At 58.9% G+C, this 15,129-nt stretch overlaps 3 protein-coding genes across 8 annotated transcripts in view; all 3 read left to right on the forward strand.

The window, feature by feature from the left end:
• ncoa7b (nuclear receptor coactivator 7b) overlaps positions 1-6,203 on the forward strand; it is an 11,233-nt gene extending 5,030 nt beyond the window's left edge. For 4 of the 5 annotated variants that reach the window (XM_088404006.1, XM_088404005.1, XM_088404007.1 and 1 more), the window contains 13 exons: positions 363-433; positions 509-616; positions 689-784; positions 898-1,044; positions 1,158-1,342; positions 1,865-2,436; positions 2,502-2,673; positions 2,761-2,908; positions 3,136-3,261; positions 3,335-3,487; positions 3,565-3,660; positions 3,747-3,820; positions 4,490-6,203. In XM_088404006.1, coding sequence (XP_088260132.1) covers positions 363-433; positions 509-616; positions 689-784; positions 898-1,044; positions 1,158-1,342; positions 1,865-2,436; positions 2,502-2,673; positions 2,761-2,908; positions 3,136-3,261; positions 3,335-3,487; positions 3,565-3,660; positions 3,747-3,820; positions 4,490-4,625 — 2,084 coding nt within the window. In that variant the 3' untranslated portion in view covers positions 4,626-6,203. The remainder of the gene's footprint in view (positions 1-362; positions 434-508; positions 617-688; positions 785-897; positions 1,045-1,157; positions 1,343-1,864; positions 2,437-2,501; positions 2,674-2,760; positions 2,909-3,135; positions 3,262-3,334; positions 3,488-3,564; positions 3,661-3,746; positions 3,821-4,489) is intronic. The other variant, XM_088404008.1, reaches the window with a different exon arrangement.
• A 142-nt stretch (positions 6,204-6,345) lies between these two features.
• Positions 6,346-8,033, forward strand: LOC148406768 (adenosine 5'-monophosphoramidase HINT3-like). 2 transcript variants are annotated; one of them, XM_088404013.1, is made up of 5 exons: positions 6,346-6,677; positions 6,741-6,858; positions 7,115-7,292; positions 7,351-7,477; positions 7,564-8,033. In XM_088404013.1, exons 1-5 carry the CDS (start codon positions 6,603-6,605, stop codon positions 7,609-7,611), a joined length of 546 nt encoding a protein of 181 aa, XP_088260139.1. In that variant the 5' UTR covers positions 6,346-6,602; the 3' UTR covers positions 7,612-8,033. The 2 variants fall into 2 exon arrangements, with proteins under 2 accessions (XP_088260139.1, XP_088260140.1); XM_088404014.1 differs by having other exon boundaries at positions 7,223-7,292.
• A 649-nt stretch (positions 8,034-8,682) lies between these two features.
• On the forward strand, positions 8,683-14,897 carry LOC148406769 (uncharacterized). The gene has a single exon (XM_088402674.1). It carries the CDS (start codon positions 8,962-8,964, stop codon positions 14,674-14,676), a length of 5,715 nt encoding a protein of 1,904 aa, XP_088258800.1. The 5' UTR covers positions 8,683-8,961; the 3' UTR covers positions 14,677-14,897.
• The last annotated feature ends 232 nt before the right edge of the window (positions 14,898-15,129 follow it).

Genomic DNA, 15,129 nt, shown 5'->3' on the forward strand with positions numbered 1-15,129 from the left:
CTCATAAATATCCCGTCTGCGGAATAGGAATGAGGCAGCAAAACCTTTTCTTAGAGGGTGGGCGTTTTGTCCACGGCCGACCCCTTCGGAAGCCGGGGCCTCGATCGGTCGTTGGCCGAGCCGGCGCGATGTCGCTTTCAACTGGCGGCGAAACGGCCGCCCCCTCCGACGGAGTGGGACGAACGGATTTTGTATTCCGCAAAAGCATTTTTGATTTGGACGGTAAAAGTCCGCAGAAAAGTCTACAAAAAGTTGACAAATATTTGAACCGGTGGGACCGCCCCAAATAGTTGCGCAAGACATTTTTTGACTCGGCGTCCCCTCGAATAAAGTTGGTGACGTTCCTCCTTGTTGGCCCGCAGCCGACGGCTTTAAAAATACAAAGGCGGCGAGGAGGGAGAAGAGGAGGCCGCCGGGGACGCTGGAGTTTATCGTGAGTCGGCCGGCCGACGGCGGCTCCCGGATCGCGGGCGCACCCACGCCGGCCTCTCGGCCCGATGTCTTGCAGGTGGGAGCCGACGACTCCCTCAACAGCATCGCCCTCAACTTCGACGTCACGCCCAACAAGCTGGTCCAGCTCAACAAGCTCTTCTGTCACAGCGTCTACCCGGGGCAGGTGAGCGCGCCGTCGCCCGGAGGTCGTTCGGCCCGGGCGCCCGCCAGCCCACCTTGCCTCTGGCTACCGCAGAAGCTGTTTGTCCCCGAGGTGAGCGCCGCGGAGCCGGAGCCCCAGACCCGGTCTCGCCCGGCCCTCGCCAACGGTTCCTGCGTGGAGGCGCCGCGCGTAAGTTCGCCCAAAAAAAAAAAAACAAACGCTTTTGGAATCTATTGTGATAAGTGGGCGTAGCCAACGAGGAGGCCTGTGTGCGTGGCGTTTGGGGCGCGCCCCCTTTCCAGCCCTTTTCCGGGACCTTTCAGCAAGACGGTCCGAGCGGCGGGCCGGCGCGCTCCCTCCGACGCCAGCCGTCCCCGAATTGGGAAGACGAGAGCCCGGCCGCGGTTAAGTTCATCAAGATGAGCTGCAAGTACTTCACCGACGGCATGGTGAGAAGCGCAGCGCCTCCGCCGCTCTTAATTTTCCCACTCGTTTTTCGGTTCACTTTTGCCAACGGCGTACATCGGCCGCGTTGAAACGCGAGGCGGCGTGTCGTCGGCAGGGGGTGGTGGGCGGCGTCCTCATCGTGACGCCCAACAACATCATGTTCGACCCGCACAAGTCGGACCCGCTGGTGATCGAGCACGGCTGCGAGGAGTACGGCCTCATCTGCCCCATGGAGGAGGTGCTGTCGGTGGCTCTCTACGACGACGTGTCCCGCATGAAGCTCGAAGACGCGCTGCCGTCGTAAGCGCGCCCCCCGATCTCTTCCTCGCCGCACGCGCCTTTAGCGAGTCCGACCCAAAGTGCGGCAGGTCGGCGCCGTTTGCCGCCTCCCGGATGGGCCAATGGCAAAAACGCCGATTTGGCCATTTGAATTTCACGCCCGACGGGTGAGCGGCCACTTCTCGGAGGCCCGTCTTAGAAATTTCCCAGCGTTGTCACCCGATTCCTTTGCATCGCCGCGCTTTGAAATCGACGGAGAATTGAATTCCAAATCGGAAACGGATATTTTCCCTTTTCTTGAAAATGCACACGGGCTCCAAATGGCAGTTATCCTCCTCCTTGACTATGAATGATCAGTCTGGCAGGATGAACTTCATTCATACACTTTGTGTATTTGTCCTAGTTGTTTCCATTTGTTTATTTCAGTTGTGTGTCAGCCTGCGCCCTATTTTTTGGTCCTCGTTTCATTTTTTGTCGCCTTTTTTTTTTCCTTTCCTCTTTTGCATTTTCATCCTCGCTTGGACCCCGTCCCCCCCTCCGCAGCGACCTACCCCAGGATCTGTGTCCTGTCTACAGGCCGGGCGAGTGGGAGCGGCCGCCCTCGGAGCGGGACCTCGACCCCTTCGGCCGCTACCGCGCGCCGGACCCCGAGCGGCCCCTGGTCCTGGACGAGCTGGAGTCGGCCCTCCGGGACACGGGTGAGGCGGCGCCGTCCGCCGAGCCCGCGCAGGCTCTCGTCGGCCCCCGTCGTCCCGTCGCAGCCCGCGCCCAAGGGGGGCCGGCGGACAAGTCTCCGTCGGACGAAGGCTTCGCCGAGCCGGAACCCGCGGCGGAGTCCGGGACGCCCGGCGGCGAGGGGGACGGCGGGGACGAAGGCCCGGCCCGCAACAGCTCCGCGGAAGACGCGGAGTCCGTCCGCGTCCGTCCGTCGGGGAGCGCGGGGACGCGGCAAAAGCCGGCGGCCGGAGTCGCCGCGCCGCAGGGGCGTCCGGGGGAGGGCCAGGGCGCCCCGGCCGGGAGGCCCGAGGCGCCGGGCGAGGACGACGGACGGCGGGAGAGCTACGACGCCGAGGTCAAGTCGTGGCTGACGGAGAGGATTCGGGCGCCCATCGGAGGTCGGGCGCGAGCGGGCGCCGGGACGGGCGGGCCGCGAGTTAACCGCCGCGCGTCCCGTTCCCAGACATGCTTTTGTCCTCGGAGGACAAGAGTAAGAACCCGCCCATGTTCCTGTGCTTCAAAGTGGGGAAGCCCATGAGGAAGTCTTTCGCCAGAGGGCCCGCTGCCAGCCCGGCGCGCTCGCTCGGCTCCTCCGGGAAGAAACCCGAGTACTGGTTCGCCGTCCCGCAGGAGAGGTGGGGCTTTCCGCGCGCGAGAGTCGGGTCGGGCGCGCGAGAGTCGGGCGCGGCCGCTAAAGAGGGACGTTGGCGCGCGCCTTCCAGAGTGGACCACCTGTACGCCTTTTTCGTCCAGTGGTCTCCCGACGTGTACGGCAAGGAGGCCAGGGAGCAGGGCTTCGTGCTGGTGGAGAAGGACGAGCTGGACGTGATCGACAACTTCTTCGCCGACCCCGCCTCCCGCAGCTGGGAGGTACGTGGCTCGGCACCCAAGTCTCGGCGGTATCGCGGCCAGTCAGTCTTTGCTGTTGAAAATGTTCTGGTGAGGGAAAGTCCACCCCCGAAGGATAGGTTCTAATTTAGACCAACGGAGATTAGCGGGTTCCCGGGGTAAGGCGATGTGGTCACGGGTCGCCCAAAAGGGTTTGGGGTTGCCCCGCCCTCGGAGCGAAAGGCCCGGCTCACCCCGCGCCTTTGCAGATCGTCACCATCCACGAGGCCGAGCGCAGGCAGAGTTTCGGCAGCTGCGACGGCGAGGCGCCGGCCGACGGCCTGCCGCCCTTGAGCGACGTCAGCGGCCTGCTGCGGGACGCGCACGTGGAGAAGGTGCGCCCGCTTCGCCCTTCGACGGGCATTCCGCGGCAGGTCGGCGTAACGTGTGCGTGTGTCCCCCCCCCAGCTGGCGCGCCGCCTGCCGGCTCGGGTGCAGGGCTACGCGTGGCGGCTGGCCTACAGCGCCGGCCGGCACGGCACCAGCCTCAAGACGCTCTACCGGAACCTGCTGGACGTGGACAGCCCGGTCCTGCTGGCCATCAAAGACGCGGACGGCCAGGTCGGTGGAGCTCCGCCGCCGCTCGCCCGGGGCCGCCGCCGTCCGCTTTTAAAGCGGAGCCGGCACCTTGCGGGCAGGTCTTCGGGGCCTTCTCCACTCATCCCTTCCGGATCAGCGAGCACTGCTACGGCACCGGCGAGACCTTCCTCTACAGCTTCCGTCCCGAGATGGAGGTTGGCGCTCGGTCCTCGGCCCGGTTAGCGTCGTTAGCGCGCTTGAAAGCGGCTCCGCCCGCCCGCCCGCCCGCCCCTGTTTGCAGGTGTACCGCTGGACGGGGGAGAACTCGTACTTTGTCAAGGGAAATATCGACTCGCTGCAGATGGGAGGAGGAAGGTGAGGCTCACTCCGCCTTTTCTCCGCAAACGCTCGCAAGGCAGATTAGCCGCGTCGCCCGACCGAGCCGCGTTATCAAAACGCCCTGGGAATTTCAGCAAATGAAAGCCGTTGGCCGCTTGTTTTTCAAGTTGAGGACGGCCGGAAAATACAAAATGCCATCATGGCTGCGTAAATTCTTCCAATTCTTCTAATTGTATTTTTTACGATTCAAAGTTTTTTTCAATGTGGACACGCCACATATGTCCCGTTTTGGAAGCAATCTATATGGGGACAAGTGCAAAAGAAAGCGCAGTTCGGTAAACTAAATAAAAAGATGTCTTCTTGGCTAATGAGCGGATCAGTTGAATCAAGTGCGTTGGGGAGGGAAGATGGGAAAACGTCCGGGATATAAACGGCCTTTTAAAGAAATGGAGGCGCTTTCTCCCATTCTTCCAGTAGTACTTTGCACTGGAGTCTCCTTTTCTGACCGGACTTGTTTTGATTCCCTTGGGCGCGGCTCCGTCTGGCGGCTGCATAACGCAAGCGCGGCCGCTACTGTTGCGGCGCTAATACGAAAGCCGTTTCCAAATAGGCCCCGGCCGCGCGAAAAATAGCGAGACCTATACGGGTATATTTAGTACTTTTTACGGATTGACTTGTTTTTGACGGAGCGTGTTTGTGGCGTAGCGGGCAGCTGGGCCTGTGGCTGGACGCGGCGCTGGACCGGGGCGCCAGCACCGCGTGCGCCACCTTCAACAACCGGCCCCTCGCCGCACGCCGGGACTTCAGCATCCACGGCCTGGAGGTGTGGAGCTTCGAGTAGCCGGGACTAAGCTCCGCCGCCTTCCCGCGAGCCTCCTCTGCCGTAGCCGCCGCGGGCTCCCGAGAGCTTCCGCCCGGGGGCGTTTTGACACGCCCGCCGAAACGCCGTCCCGCGCATGGCCGCGCCTCGCTAGTAGACGTACGGCGGAAGGTCCGAACCTCTCCTCCGAGGGCTGCCGGCGCAAAAATACATTTCGTGGATATCTTCTTTTTTTTACTCTGCTCGTCTATTACGCTTTGTCCGTATCGCAGATAGATTTTCCCTGGCAAAAAATATGCTGTGCTTTCTGGCAAATTTGGACTTTATCGCGCTTAATGCGGCCTCCCGTCATTTTTCCGTGTCCCTAATTAAAAAGCGCTGCGCCTTTTGGGACCGTGTGGGAGGCGGGCCCCAAAACGCCCCCGGCCCGTAGTTTGAAAAAAACAAAATAAGAGGCACTCTGAAGGTGATGTCGCGAAAAAGGAAACTGAAAAAGGACAGACCAGCCGTGTCCAAACTACGGCCCGGGGGCGATCGGAGGCTGCCCACAAAATACGTTTTTGACCTTAGCAACGATGCAATTTCAAAAGTAACCAAAACATGACGGCAGGCAGCATTATAAGAGTGGAAAAAGTCTGAATGGGCCTCATAATAAGACAAAGTTTGTTTGATCTTGGTTATGGAGAAAAAGCGTCACTGTTTTGTTCATGTTGAAGACGGGAAAAAAATCGTCTTTCTATTTTTCTGCACGCGGCCCCGAGAGAACGAGGTTTGGACGCGTCCGGCGTAGCGCCGGTAGAAAGATGGCAAGCGACAAATGGGATGAGTTTTTTGTGCGTCGCGGCGGTGAAGCGCCGGCGCCGACTCGCAATCGTGCACTTGCTCCGGTGTCCTCCGAATGGACGAGCCTGTTGAGAAGTGGCATTTTCTCATGAACTCGTTCAATCCCGAATATTCAATATTCTGCAGCGCTCGCCTCCTTCTTAGCCTATCGCTTCATTCCCTAGGACACTTAATGACGTGACCTGAAGTTTATCGGTTAGTGCTTCGGTCATTTTTTTCAGTGCCTCTCGCCAAACGCACGAAAACCGAAAGCTGGGATTGATCGGCGAAATCTGTTCGGCATTTGGGATCGAACGAGTTGGCGTGACCGCGGAGCGTTCGATCCTCTGACCAAATGTCTTCTTCAGTTGTTTCTGCGAGCGATTTTTTTACGCTATTCCCGAGATGGCGCCTGACGGTTGCTCTATTTTGCGACTGTTGAGAGAAGGCGCAGTCCGGACTCGACCGGCTCGACGCTTTGCACTAGATCAAAAGTACTTTGTAAACGATCGTCCCGACACCACTAGAAAAAGGGATCCCGCTGCACTTTTTTTTTTCGACATAGGGCACTAAACGCAAAAAAAAAAAAAGTCTGCCTTTGGCGTGTAGTTGACGCTGCTTCGGATTTGTGGTGTTGTACTTGTTACTGTGAACGCGCCCCAAGTATTCTCCGTTGTTGTGACGCCCCAAACTGCTGTCTTGTCCGAGTCGGGCTCTTATTTATCGCAAATGCATTTCGAGGGGAATAAATGTTGCGTGCGGTTGTCCGTGTTCAAATTGGTGTCATTGCTTGTCCCCCCCCCCACCCAAAAACAAAACATTCCGGCGTATCGCGCGTGACGCGTTCGGACGAGAGGAAAGCCAGACCAGAAGTTGAATTCTTTGGAAGCGGGACGGGGGCGGCGCCAGCAAATTCATAATTCGATGCAAATACCTCAAAGCTTCGGTTTCAAAGAACGTTATCGAGCGCGGGGATGAGCGAACGACGAGAAACTTTGCAGGCCTCTGCCGGAGTGTACGTTTTACGAGGGCCCGCGAACGCGTACTTCCCTCTATCTGCTCTGCGATCGATAGTTTGGCCTGGCCGGCTTGAGACTCGCCCGCCCGGTTTGGCTTTTTTCCGCCCCCGCCGTGCTCGCAACGCCGCAAAGCGGACTCGCGCTGGCGGCGACTCCGATGGCGACCGACGACGACAGCTGCCCTTTTTGCTTGATCGCCAACAGCCAAACGGACACGGAAATCCTCATGAGCGTGAGTCGACAGCCCGCGTGTTTTTCTCCAGTTTGCTTTGAACGCCTGCCGGTTCGGGTGTAGGATGAGGAGCTGCTCTGCTTCCGGGACGTCAAGCCCGGTGCCGCCCATCATTACCTGGTCATAACCAGGACGCACATCTGCGACTGCAAAGCTCTGCGTGCGCAACACATTGCCACAGGTGCGTCAAGTTCACTAAAGTTCCTATTACGATTGTTCTTTATTGTCGTCGCAACCCGTGCCGCGCCCAAGGAAACAATAATAAAAAAAAATAAAGAAGACCTGACTGGTAATGAAATAGAAGACGCACCCATTCGCGCGGTACTTACTTTGTATTTACTACGATCAGGATTTACTACTCACAATCGATCGCTTTTTGGGAAATCCCCGCACTCTTAAAAAATGAGTGAGTGTGAATTGACGGCGGTTGACCATAGAGTGGCGGCGGCGGCGGCGGCGGCGGCGGCGGCGGCGCCTACGTACAATTACACTTGAAAAGGCGTATCCCGTTCCCCGGGATTTGAGGAGGTGGTGTTTGTCGGCAGTGGAGCGCATGGCGGAGATGGGACGGCGCGCGTTGGAGCAAAACAAAGTCGGGGACCTCCGAGACATCAGGTAAGGCGGCCGGTCCGAGCGGGCCGGCGGCGCCGTATAGTGACGGAAGCCGTTTCAGGCTGGGCTTCCACGTGCCCCCCTTCTCATCCGTGGCCCACCTGCACCTGCACGCCCTGGCGCCGGCCAGCAAGATGAAGGAAAGCTCGCAGCGGAGATACGGCCCGATCTCGCACTACTTCCTCACGGTCGGGCGCCGGCGCCGGGACCGGCCACGGCGCGTGCGCGCGCTCGCTCGCTCGCTCGCTCGACTCACTCGTCCCTCCGCTTGCAGGCGGAGGACGCGCTGGCCCAGCTCAGGACACGAGGCAGGATCAAATGAAATTCATATTGCCCTCAATCCCAATAGTCTAGCCGTGCTGTTTAGCTTTTGATTTTTCTCGCGTGTTTTAGATAAGGCTCTGTCCGTGTCTTAGATGTCCAACTCCGGTCCCGGAGGGCCGGTATCCCACGCGTTTCTCTCTCAGAAGCACCCGATTCAAATGATTGGGACCCCGTGAGCTCAGCGTTCCGATCGGAAAAGCGCAAAACAGGCAGGATGCCGGCCCTCCGGGACCGGAGTTGTGATCAAAAATGATGAAATCGTGTGCTTAGGCTTTTTGCACACGTTTGTTATGATCGTTTCGGCTCTTAATGCTCACCGTATTTTCTTATACTGGCGGAAAAATCAAAGAATATCACATCTGAAATCCATAATAAAATGACTGCATTTTTTTCATCGAAAAACCTGCAAGCTGTATATTGGATTTGCCTACTGCACTTTTTTCATCGAAAAACGTACGAGCTGTATATTTGATTTGCCTACTGCATTTTTTTCATCGAAAAACGTACGAGCTGTATATTTGATTTGCCTACTGCATTTTTTTCATCGAAAAACGTACGAGCTGTATATTTGATTTGCCTACTGCATTTTTTTCATCGAAAAACGTACGAGCTGTATATTTGATTTGCCTACTGCATTTTTTTCATCGAAAAACGTACAAGCTGTATATCACAATAGCACAATAGCGATCACAATAGCAAGGGCATCTCCGAACATTCAAAGACTGTGTACGTCAAGTCTAATTGTATTTATAAAGCACATTTCAAAAGAGCGTAGCTAAGCAAAGTGCCGCACGATGAAAATAATAGTGCAAATAGTACGTCCACCCCTGCTACCACTTCCCCCCGGTCTTTTCGTTGATGTACAGCGAGTATTTCCAGACGCCTCTGTACTTTTTCAGCCTGCAGTTTCATCTGTCAACGAAAGCGGGCAACCGCTCGGCGGCGGTAGAGTACCGCGTTCGTTGAACTTGAGCTCTTTTTGGGGGGGGAAACGCACGGTCGGTTGAGGCGAGGCCTGCGAGTTGGCTCGCCCGAACGCCTTGTTGATTCCGTGGCGCGTTGTCAATCGCGACGCGGTGTAGAATATGAGGTCGCCCACTAACGCATTAAGCGAAGCGGTCCCGCTGTGTTACTCGCCAGAAATGTTTATACTTCCGCGTGACGTCACGGGCACGCGAACGAGTGAGGCGCCTTGATGTCCCTGATGACAAACGCGTCTCAGGGCTTTGCATAGCGCGACCGCACGGGGCTCACTCGGGGCGCACGGAGTCGGGTCGGAGGGGCGCCAGATCCCCAGCGCCAACGGGAGCATCTTCTCACTCCCATCCGCGGCGAGCCCACTCCCAAGATGCCCAGCAAACAGAAGCTGAGGAAACGCCGAAACGCACAGAAGCAGCGAACGCCCTACCAGAGATCCGAGCGAGCGCCCACGCCCAAGCGCGATGACAAGGCCGAGCGGGACGCGGAACCCGGGCGGGCGCCCGCCGCCCGCGGGCTCGCGGCCGAGCTTCAGCGGGTCAGGAGCCACGCGGGGCGCCGCGAGGACGCCGACCGGGCCCCCGCGCCCCGGAAGGCCGCCGGCCGGGCGGAAGCTCCCGCGCCCCGGGGGAGCGAAGCGCGAGATCTCGACGCGGCGGCGACCTCCCTCGTGGACGAGACCATCGCTGCGCTCCTGGAGGCTCGGGCCGCCCCGGCGGCGGGGACCCCCGACCTTCCCCCGGAAGGCGGGCCCGCGATCGCGCGGGAGCGGCAATCGACCGACGTCCGAACGGGCCCGAAGGAGGCGGAAGACCCCGACGGGTCCCCCGAAGCTCTCCCGCGAGACCGAGCCGCCCCCGACCGCCCGACCGTTTGGACGGACGGCCGTCTTGCGGTACCCCGGGAGCGGCAAAGAGCCCCATCCCCTCGGGAGCCCGAGAAACCCCCTGCGGACGACGCCGCAGCACAGGAAAGCGCTCCTCCGTCCCGTGAGCTTCAGGCAAATGTTGGACAACGTGTGCGTGAGACTTTCGATTCGTCCCGGTTGCGGGAAAGAGCTCCCTCACCCCGGGAACTGGAGACACGCGTCAAATCGCTTGTGGGTGACGCCGGCGAGGCGCCACGGGCGCAGGAAAGAGCCCCGTCGCCAAATCAGGCAAATGTCCTCAACCTTCCGGACGAGAAGGCCCCCGCGCCCCGGGGGGAAGGGACGCCGACGTCCCTTGGAGAAGACAACATCTTAGAGCCCTTGGAGGACCACGCATCTGAAACATCAGCACCTGCGAGCGACGTGCCCGTTGAAGCAACTCGAGAGGATGCCTTCTCAGATCCTCCGGAGGACCATGCACCTGATGACAACATGTCCGACGAAGCCACTCGGGACAATGCCAGCCTAGATCCTCCGGAGGACGAAACATCTGAAACATCCGCGCCTATTGAGAACATGTCCGATGAAGCAGTTCAGGAGGATGCCACTTTAGATCTTCTGGAGAACGACAGATCTGAAACATCTGTACCTGATGAGAATATGTTCGATGAAGCCACTTGGGAGGATGCCATCTTAGATCCTTTGGAGGACGATGCGTGCGAAACATCGGCGCCGACTGAGAACATGTCCGACGAAGCAACTCCGGAGGGTGCATCTGAAACGTCTGCTCCTGCTGAGAACTTGGCCAATGAAGTAACTCAGGAGGATTCCGTCTTAGATCCTCTGGACCATGCTGAAACACCTGCACCTGGTGAGAACAGGTCCGGTGAAGCAACTCGGGAGGATGCCATCTCAGATCCCATGGAAGATGGCGCATCAGAAACATTCGCACCGGAGGTGAACACGTCCATTGAAGCAACTCGTGAAGACGGCACTGAGGATGCGGCATCTGAAGGAATTCCAGAGACAGCGATGGATGAAAATGACACAAACGCAAGCTCTGCGAATGAACGAGCGAGTACGCACGAGGAAGCGCGCCTCGTGGGCTCTCAGGAGGATCTGACAAGCTTAGGACACTCTTCATTCAACATGAAACAGCTCATGTTGAGGGCGTGGCTTCATCTCGGAAAAATGCGACTGCTGCAGCAAGTGAGAACAATGTCGCTCGAAGATGCGCATGTTTTGCCACTGGGGCGGGGAACGGCCGAAGAACCCTTTGCGGAATGTATTGCTGCAGCCCTGCGGGAGAAGGAGGAGGAAACGACTTCAGTCGCTTGTGAAATTGCGAAAGACGAAACACCTCAGGCGGACGCGACAAATGACAAAGATGAGACATCTGCGGCAATTCAGGAAGACGCCGCTCAGGCGCCACTTGGAGAAGATGAAACGGTCGCTGCTCCTCGGGCGGCTGACACCAGTTTAGGATTGTGCAGTTCTGCCACAAAGACCGAAACAGCGGATGGAGTTACAAACTCTTCTCTTGAGGGCGACAACATCGTGCCGCCGACGGAGATGGAAACGCTCTCCGTACCCCGGGAGGCGGAAGGAGCCACCCGGGTGGAGAAGGACGAGGCGCTCGACACACGCGGCGAGGAGCGCGCGACCGATGCGCACCCGGCGGAAGAAATGAAAGAAGGTTCTCACCGTGGCGACGCCGGCGCGTTCGCGTCAGACAAGGACGAGCGCGCAGGAAGTCAAAGAGAGGATCTGGCTGCGCCTCGAGGGCACCTGGAAGCGCCATTGGAGGATGTCTCGCCTGCTGCACCCGACCCTGAGATGGATGCGGCGCCTCTTAGGCAGGAGACACCCGCCGCACCTAAGGAGGAACATATCTATTTAGCATTTCCAATGTATTTAGCACTTCCAATGTCAGTTGGGCTTGATGGGGAGTCTGTGAAGAACACGAGTGCGCAAGACACCCTGTTAGATTCTCAGAAGGTCGAGACACATGAGTTGCCACCTTTAGAGCCCAAAGAAGACGGCGAATCCGGCAGCACCCGTTTCGAGAAGGCCGCAGCATCTCAAGAGGATGAGACGGACTTCGAACGTCGGAAGGTTGAAAATGAGCTCCCCGAGGAGCACGGGGCATCCCTCCAGTCAAAGGTGGTTGTAGAGTTTCTGGAGGAAGACCTGCACCTCCCGCCACAAAAAGATGAAAGCCCGGCTGCACTCCAGGAGAAGGACACAACAAAAACGGTCCCGGAAGGTGACGCAAACGCCGCATCCCGCGAGGACGACACAAACACGTGCGTCCCGGATGATGTCGCAACCGCTCCGCCGCCGGGAGAGGACACCGGCGCGACTTTTCCGGAAGACGATGCAATGGCTGCAAGCCAAGAGGACCAAACCGAACTAGAATGTCAAAAAGTTGAGACACTTCAGGTGGATGAGACGACGGCGGCTCACCAGGACACACCCTGGACCTTTGAGATCGCCGCGCCACTCCCGGTGGACCGGACCGCCACCTCAGATGAGGACACCACCCTGCTTGCGCCTCAAGAAGATAAGACAACCGCAGCCCCTCAGGAAGTGGACTTAAGTCTCGCAGCTCAGGTGTCACGCCAGCTAGAGGAGACGTCCACAGTCGGTGAGGAGCGGGACGCAACTTCAGAAGCTCAGGAGTTGCACGGATGCACGGGGGACGAGACAGAGGCGGCTCCCCGTGAGGAGGACACAAGCGAGGAACCCGCGGGAGAGCAAACGGTCCCGCGACAAGCGGCGGCGCGTCGGGGCGACGGGCGGGCCTCGGCTCCTATGGAGGAGGACGGGGCTCAAACGCAGCGGGAACAAACGACTGATTGGTCCCACCGAGCCGAGGCCTTCCATCCGGACGGATCGTCCGCGGATGGGCAAGGCGACGAAACATCAGCAAGACTTGAGGAGGACAACACCCCTGTTGCGGCCGAGGACAACGCGACGATGTTCAAAAGCGGTCCGACCTCGGAATCTCGGGAGCTCGGGACAAACGCGGAAGTCCGGACGGATGTGACGGGCCCGCCGGGCCGGGAGAAAGGCTCTTGCACGTGGGTTCGGGAGGCACCTCTGGATGGAGCCCCAACACAGAGCAGCATCCAAACAGTGGCAGCTTATGAACCGGAAAGAAATGCCCCGCCCGGAGTGGTGAAGAAAGTCAAGTTCTATTTACACACGGCGTCGCCCGAAGGTACCGCCGACTCGGAGGACGTCGCGGGCGCAGCAGCGCAAAACCAGGGATCGACGGAGGAACCTCGGAGGGAGGAAACCGCCGAGGAGCCACAGGGAGATAAGAATTCTCCTGCGGTTTTTGTGGATGAGGCGCATGTTGAACCCGTGAAGAGGACTTTTCTTCCCCCGGGGGCGGAGCCACCTACAGCACGGTCACAGGACGAGACGAACGTGGAACCCCACCAAGATGACGCATCAGCCCAACGGATCGACACTATCGCTAAATCGAATGAGGGCGCGACCCCGGTTGCTCCTCGGGAACACGAGACCCCCACGCCGGCGCTGCGGGATGAAACCGAGGTCAAACATCAAGCGGATCCCATCCCGGCGGCGCCCCAGGAAGACGGGAGCCCTACGTCAGCGTTAGAACTTGAGAGGCATACATTTCCCGTCGTCCCTCGGGAAGACGGGACTTTGACATCAGCTTTTCAGGACAAGGTATCGGGTGGACCTCATCAGGATGGGACTACTATTTCTACTCCAGCTTTTCAAGAGACAAACATAACGGCCCTGGAGAATGTTCTCCGTTCAGAAAATGATGGCGCTCCTTTGGATTTTCAGGATGAAAGCACCGGTGCACCTCATGAACATAGGGCCATTCCTTCGGTCTTGCACGACGGGACGACGGCCGAACATCAAGGAGACGGGCCCCAAGAAGATGGAATTTCCACTTTTCATCTACAACATAAGACAAATGAGACTGAGGTTGATGAATTTTGGCAAGAGAAGACTCTTTCTGCGCCGGAGGAACATCGGTTCTCCCCATCAGCGTCGCAGAATGTCGACGTTGAGAACATGGATGCTTCCGAGGAAGGAGGGATCACTGCCGCACCTCAGAAAGACGATAGCGCCCCAGCGGCTCTGCGGAACGAGACTCTTGCCGAAGCCCGCGAAGACGAGACGGAGACGATCGCCGCCGCTCGGCAGAACGAGACTTTTGGCGAAACCCGCGAGGATGAGATCACTGCCATGGATTTGCGCAATGAGACTTTTGGTGAGCTCCATGAGAAGGAGATCACCTTCACGGCTCTGCAGAGTGAGACTTTTGCTGAACTCCATCAGGATGAGAGCACCTCCGTGGCTTTACGGAATGAGACTTTTGCTGAGCCCCGTGAGGATGAGATTACGATCATGGAGACTTTTGCTGAGCCCCGTGAGGATGAGATTACGATCACGGAGACTTTTGCTGAGCCCCGTGAGGATGGGATCGTCTTCGTGGCTCTGCGGAATGAGACTTTTGGCCAAGCTGGTGAGGATGAGAGCACCTCTGCGGCTTTGCAGAATGAGACTTTTGGTGAAGTCCGTGAGGACGAGACCCCCTTCGTGGCTCTCCAGAATGAGACGTTTGGTGAACTCGGTGAGGACGAGACCACGGCGTCGCTGTCGCAGGTTGCGGCAAACGCGGAACCTCAGCAAGGCGACGCCGATGTCGCGCCACGTGAAGAAGAGGCTGGTGAGAAACTGGAAGCGCCTTCGGCGGCTTTGCGGGAAGCTTCTCCCCGGGAAGGCCGGCCTGAGGAATGCCAAACCCTGAAAAACGCGGAAGGTCGGGTCGACGCCAGCCCGGCTTCGCCGCGGGGACGCGAGCCCTCAAACTCAGAGTTGCGGGGCGAGGCCGCCGCCGCACCTCGGGAGGCTTGGACTTCCGAGTCCGCTTTCCCCAGTGAGGGCGGTGCGCCCGCGCGGAACGTTGAAGCTCAAGAGGACGCGCCTCGGGAAGAGCGGACCGGCCGGGCCGCCGCCCGAGGGACAGAACACGGCGCGACGGTTGAGACCGGTGCGGCGCCCGGACGGGTCCGCGTCTTCCTTTCAGCTGTGCAGCATGAGGCAAGCGCGGGAGCCCGTGAAGCGCGCCGGGACCCGCCCGAGGGCCCGCCCGAGGGCCCGCCCGAGGACCCGCCCGAGGACCCGCCCGAGGACCCGCCCGAGGAGTGCCGACGGCGGCTGAATTGAGCGCGGAGACTGACGCCCTGCTCCTTGGGAGAGAGCGTTTGAAAAGGCAAAGCCGGATACTGAGAACACGCTTGGTGACGCTGGCGCTCCCTCGGCGCCGCGCGGCCGCTTTTCCGAAAAGATTTCAAATCAAACCATATCCAACTGAACCAAACAAACACGCTTGTTGCCAGCTCCTCGACTCACTCCAAACGTTGTCAAATGTAAATAAAAATAATGGAACACGAACCCTCTCAAGTTCAAATCGGGTTTCCCCCTTTCTTTTCATGAGTAAAAAACTCATTGAGCGCCAGGCCATCTTTGACGTCTGGAGACGGCGCCGCGTTCCTCTAAGGGGGCAGAAGGCGTTGGAAGGCGTTGGAAGGCGTTGGAAGGCGTTGGGAGGCGTTGGGAGGCGTTGGGAGGCGTTGGGAGGCGTTGGGAGGCGTTGGAAGGCGTTGGAAGGCGTTGGAA

Source organism: Hippichthys cyanospilos, chromosome 20, assembly GCF_059441005.1.
Source record: "Hippichthys cyanospilos isolate Australia breed blue-spotted pipefish chromosome 20, RoL_Hcya_1.0, whole genome shotgun sequence".
Lineage (NCBI taxonomy): Eukaryota > Metazoa > Chordata > Actinopteri > Syngnathiformes > Syngnathidae > Hippichthys > Hippichthys cyanospilos.

Coding starts and splice junctions, on each gene's coding strand:
- LOC148406769 (XM_088402674.1), top strand. CDS start 8,962: ATGCCCAGCAAACAGAAGCTGAGGAAACGCCGAAACGCACAGAAGCAG.
- LOC148406768 (XM_088404013.1), top strand. CDS start 6,603: ATGGCGACCGACGACGACAGCTGCCCTTTTTGCTTGATCGCCAACAGC. Junction 6,678..6,740: donor ACACGGAAATCCTCATGAGC/GTGAGTCGACAG, acceptor GTTCGGGTGTAG/GATGAGGAGCTGCTCTGCTT. Junction 7,293..7,350: donor GGGGACCTCCGAGACATCAG/GTAAGGCGGCCG, acceptor AAGCCGTTTCAG/GCTGGGCTTCCACGTGCCCC.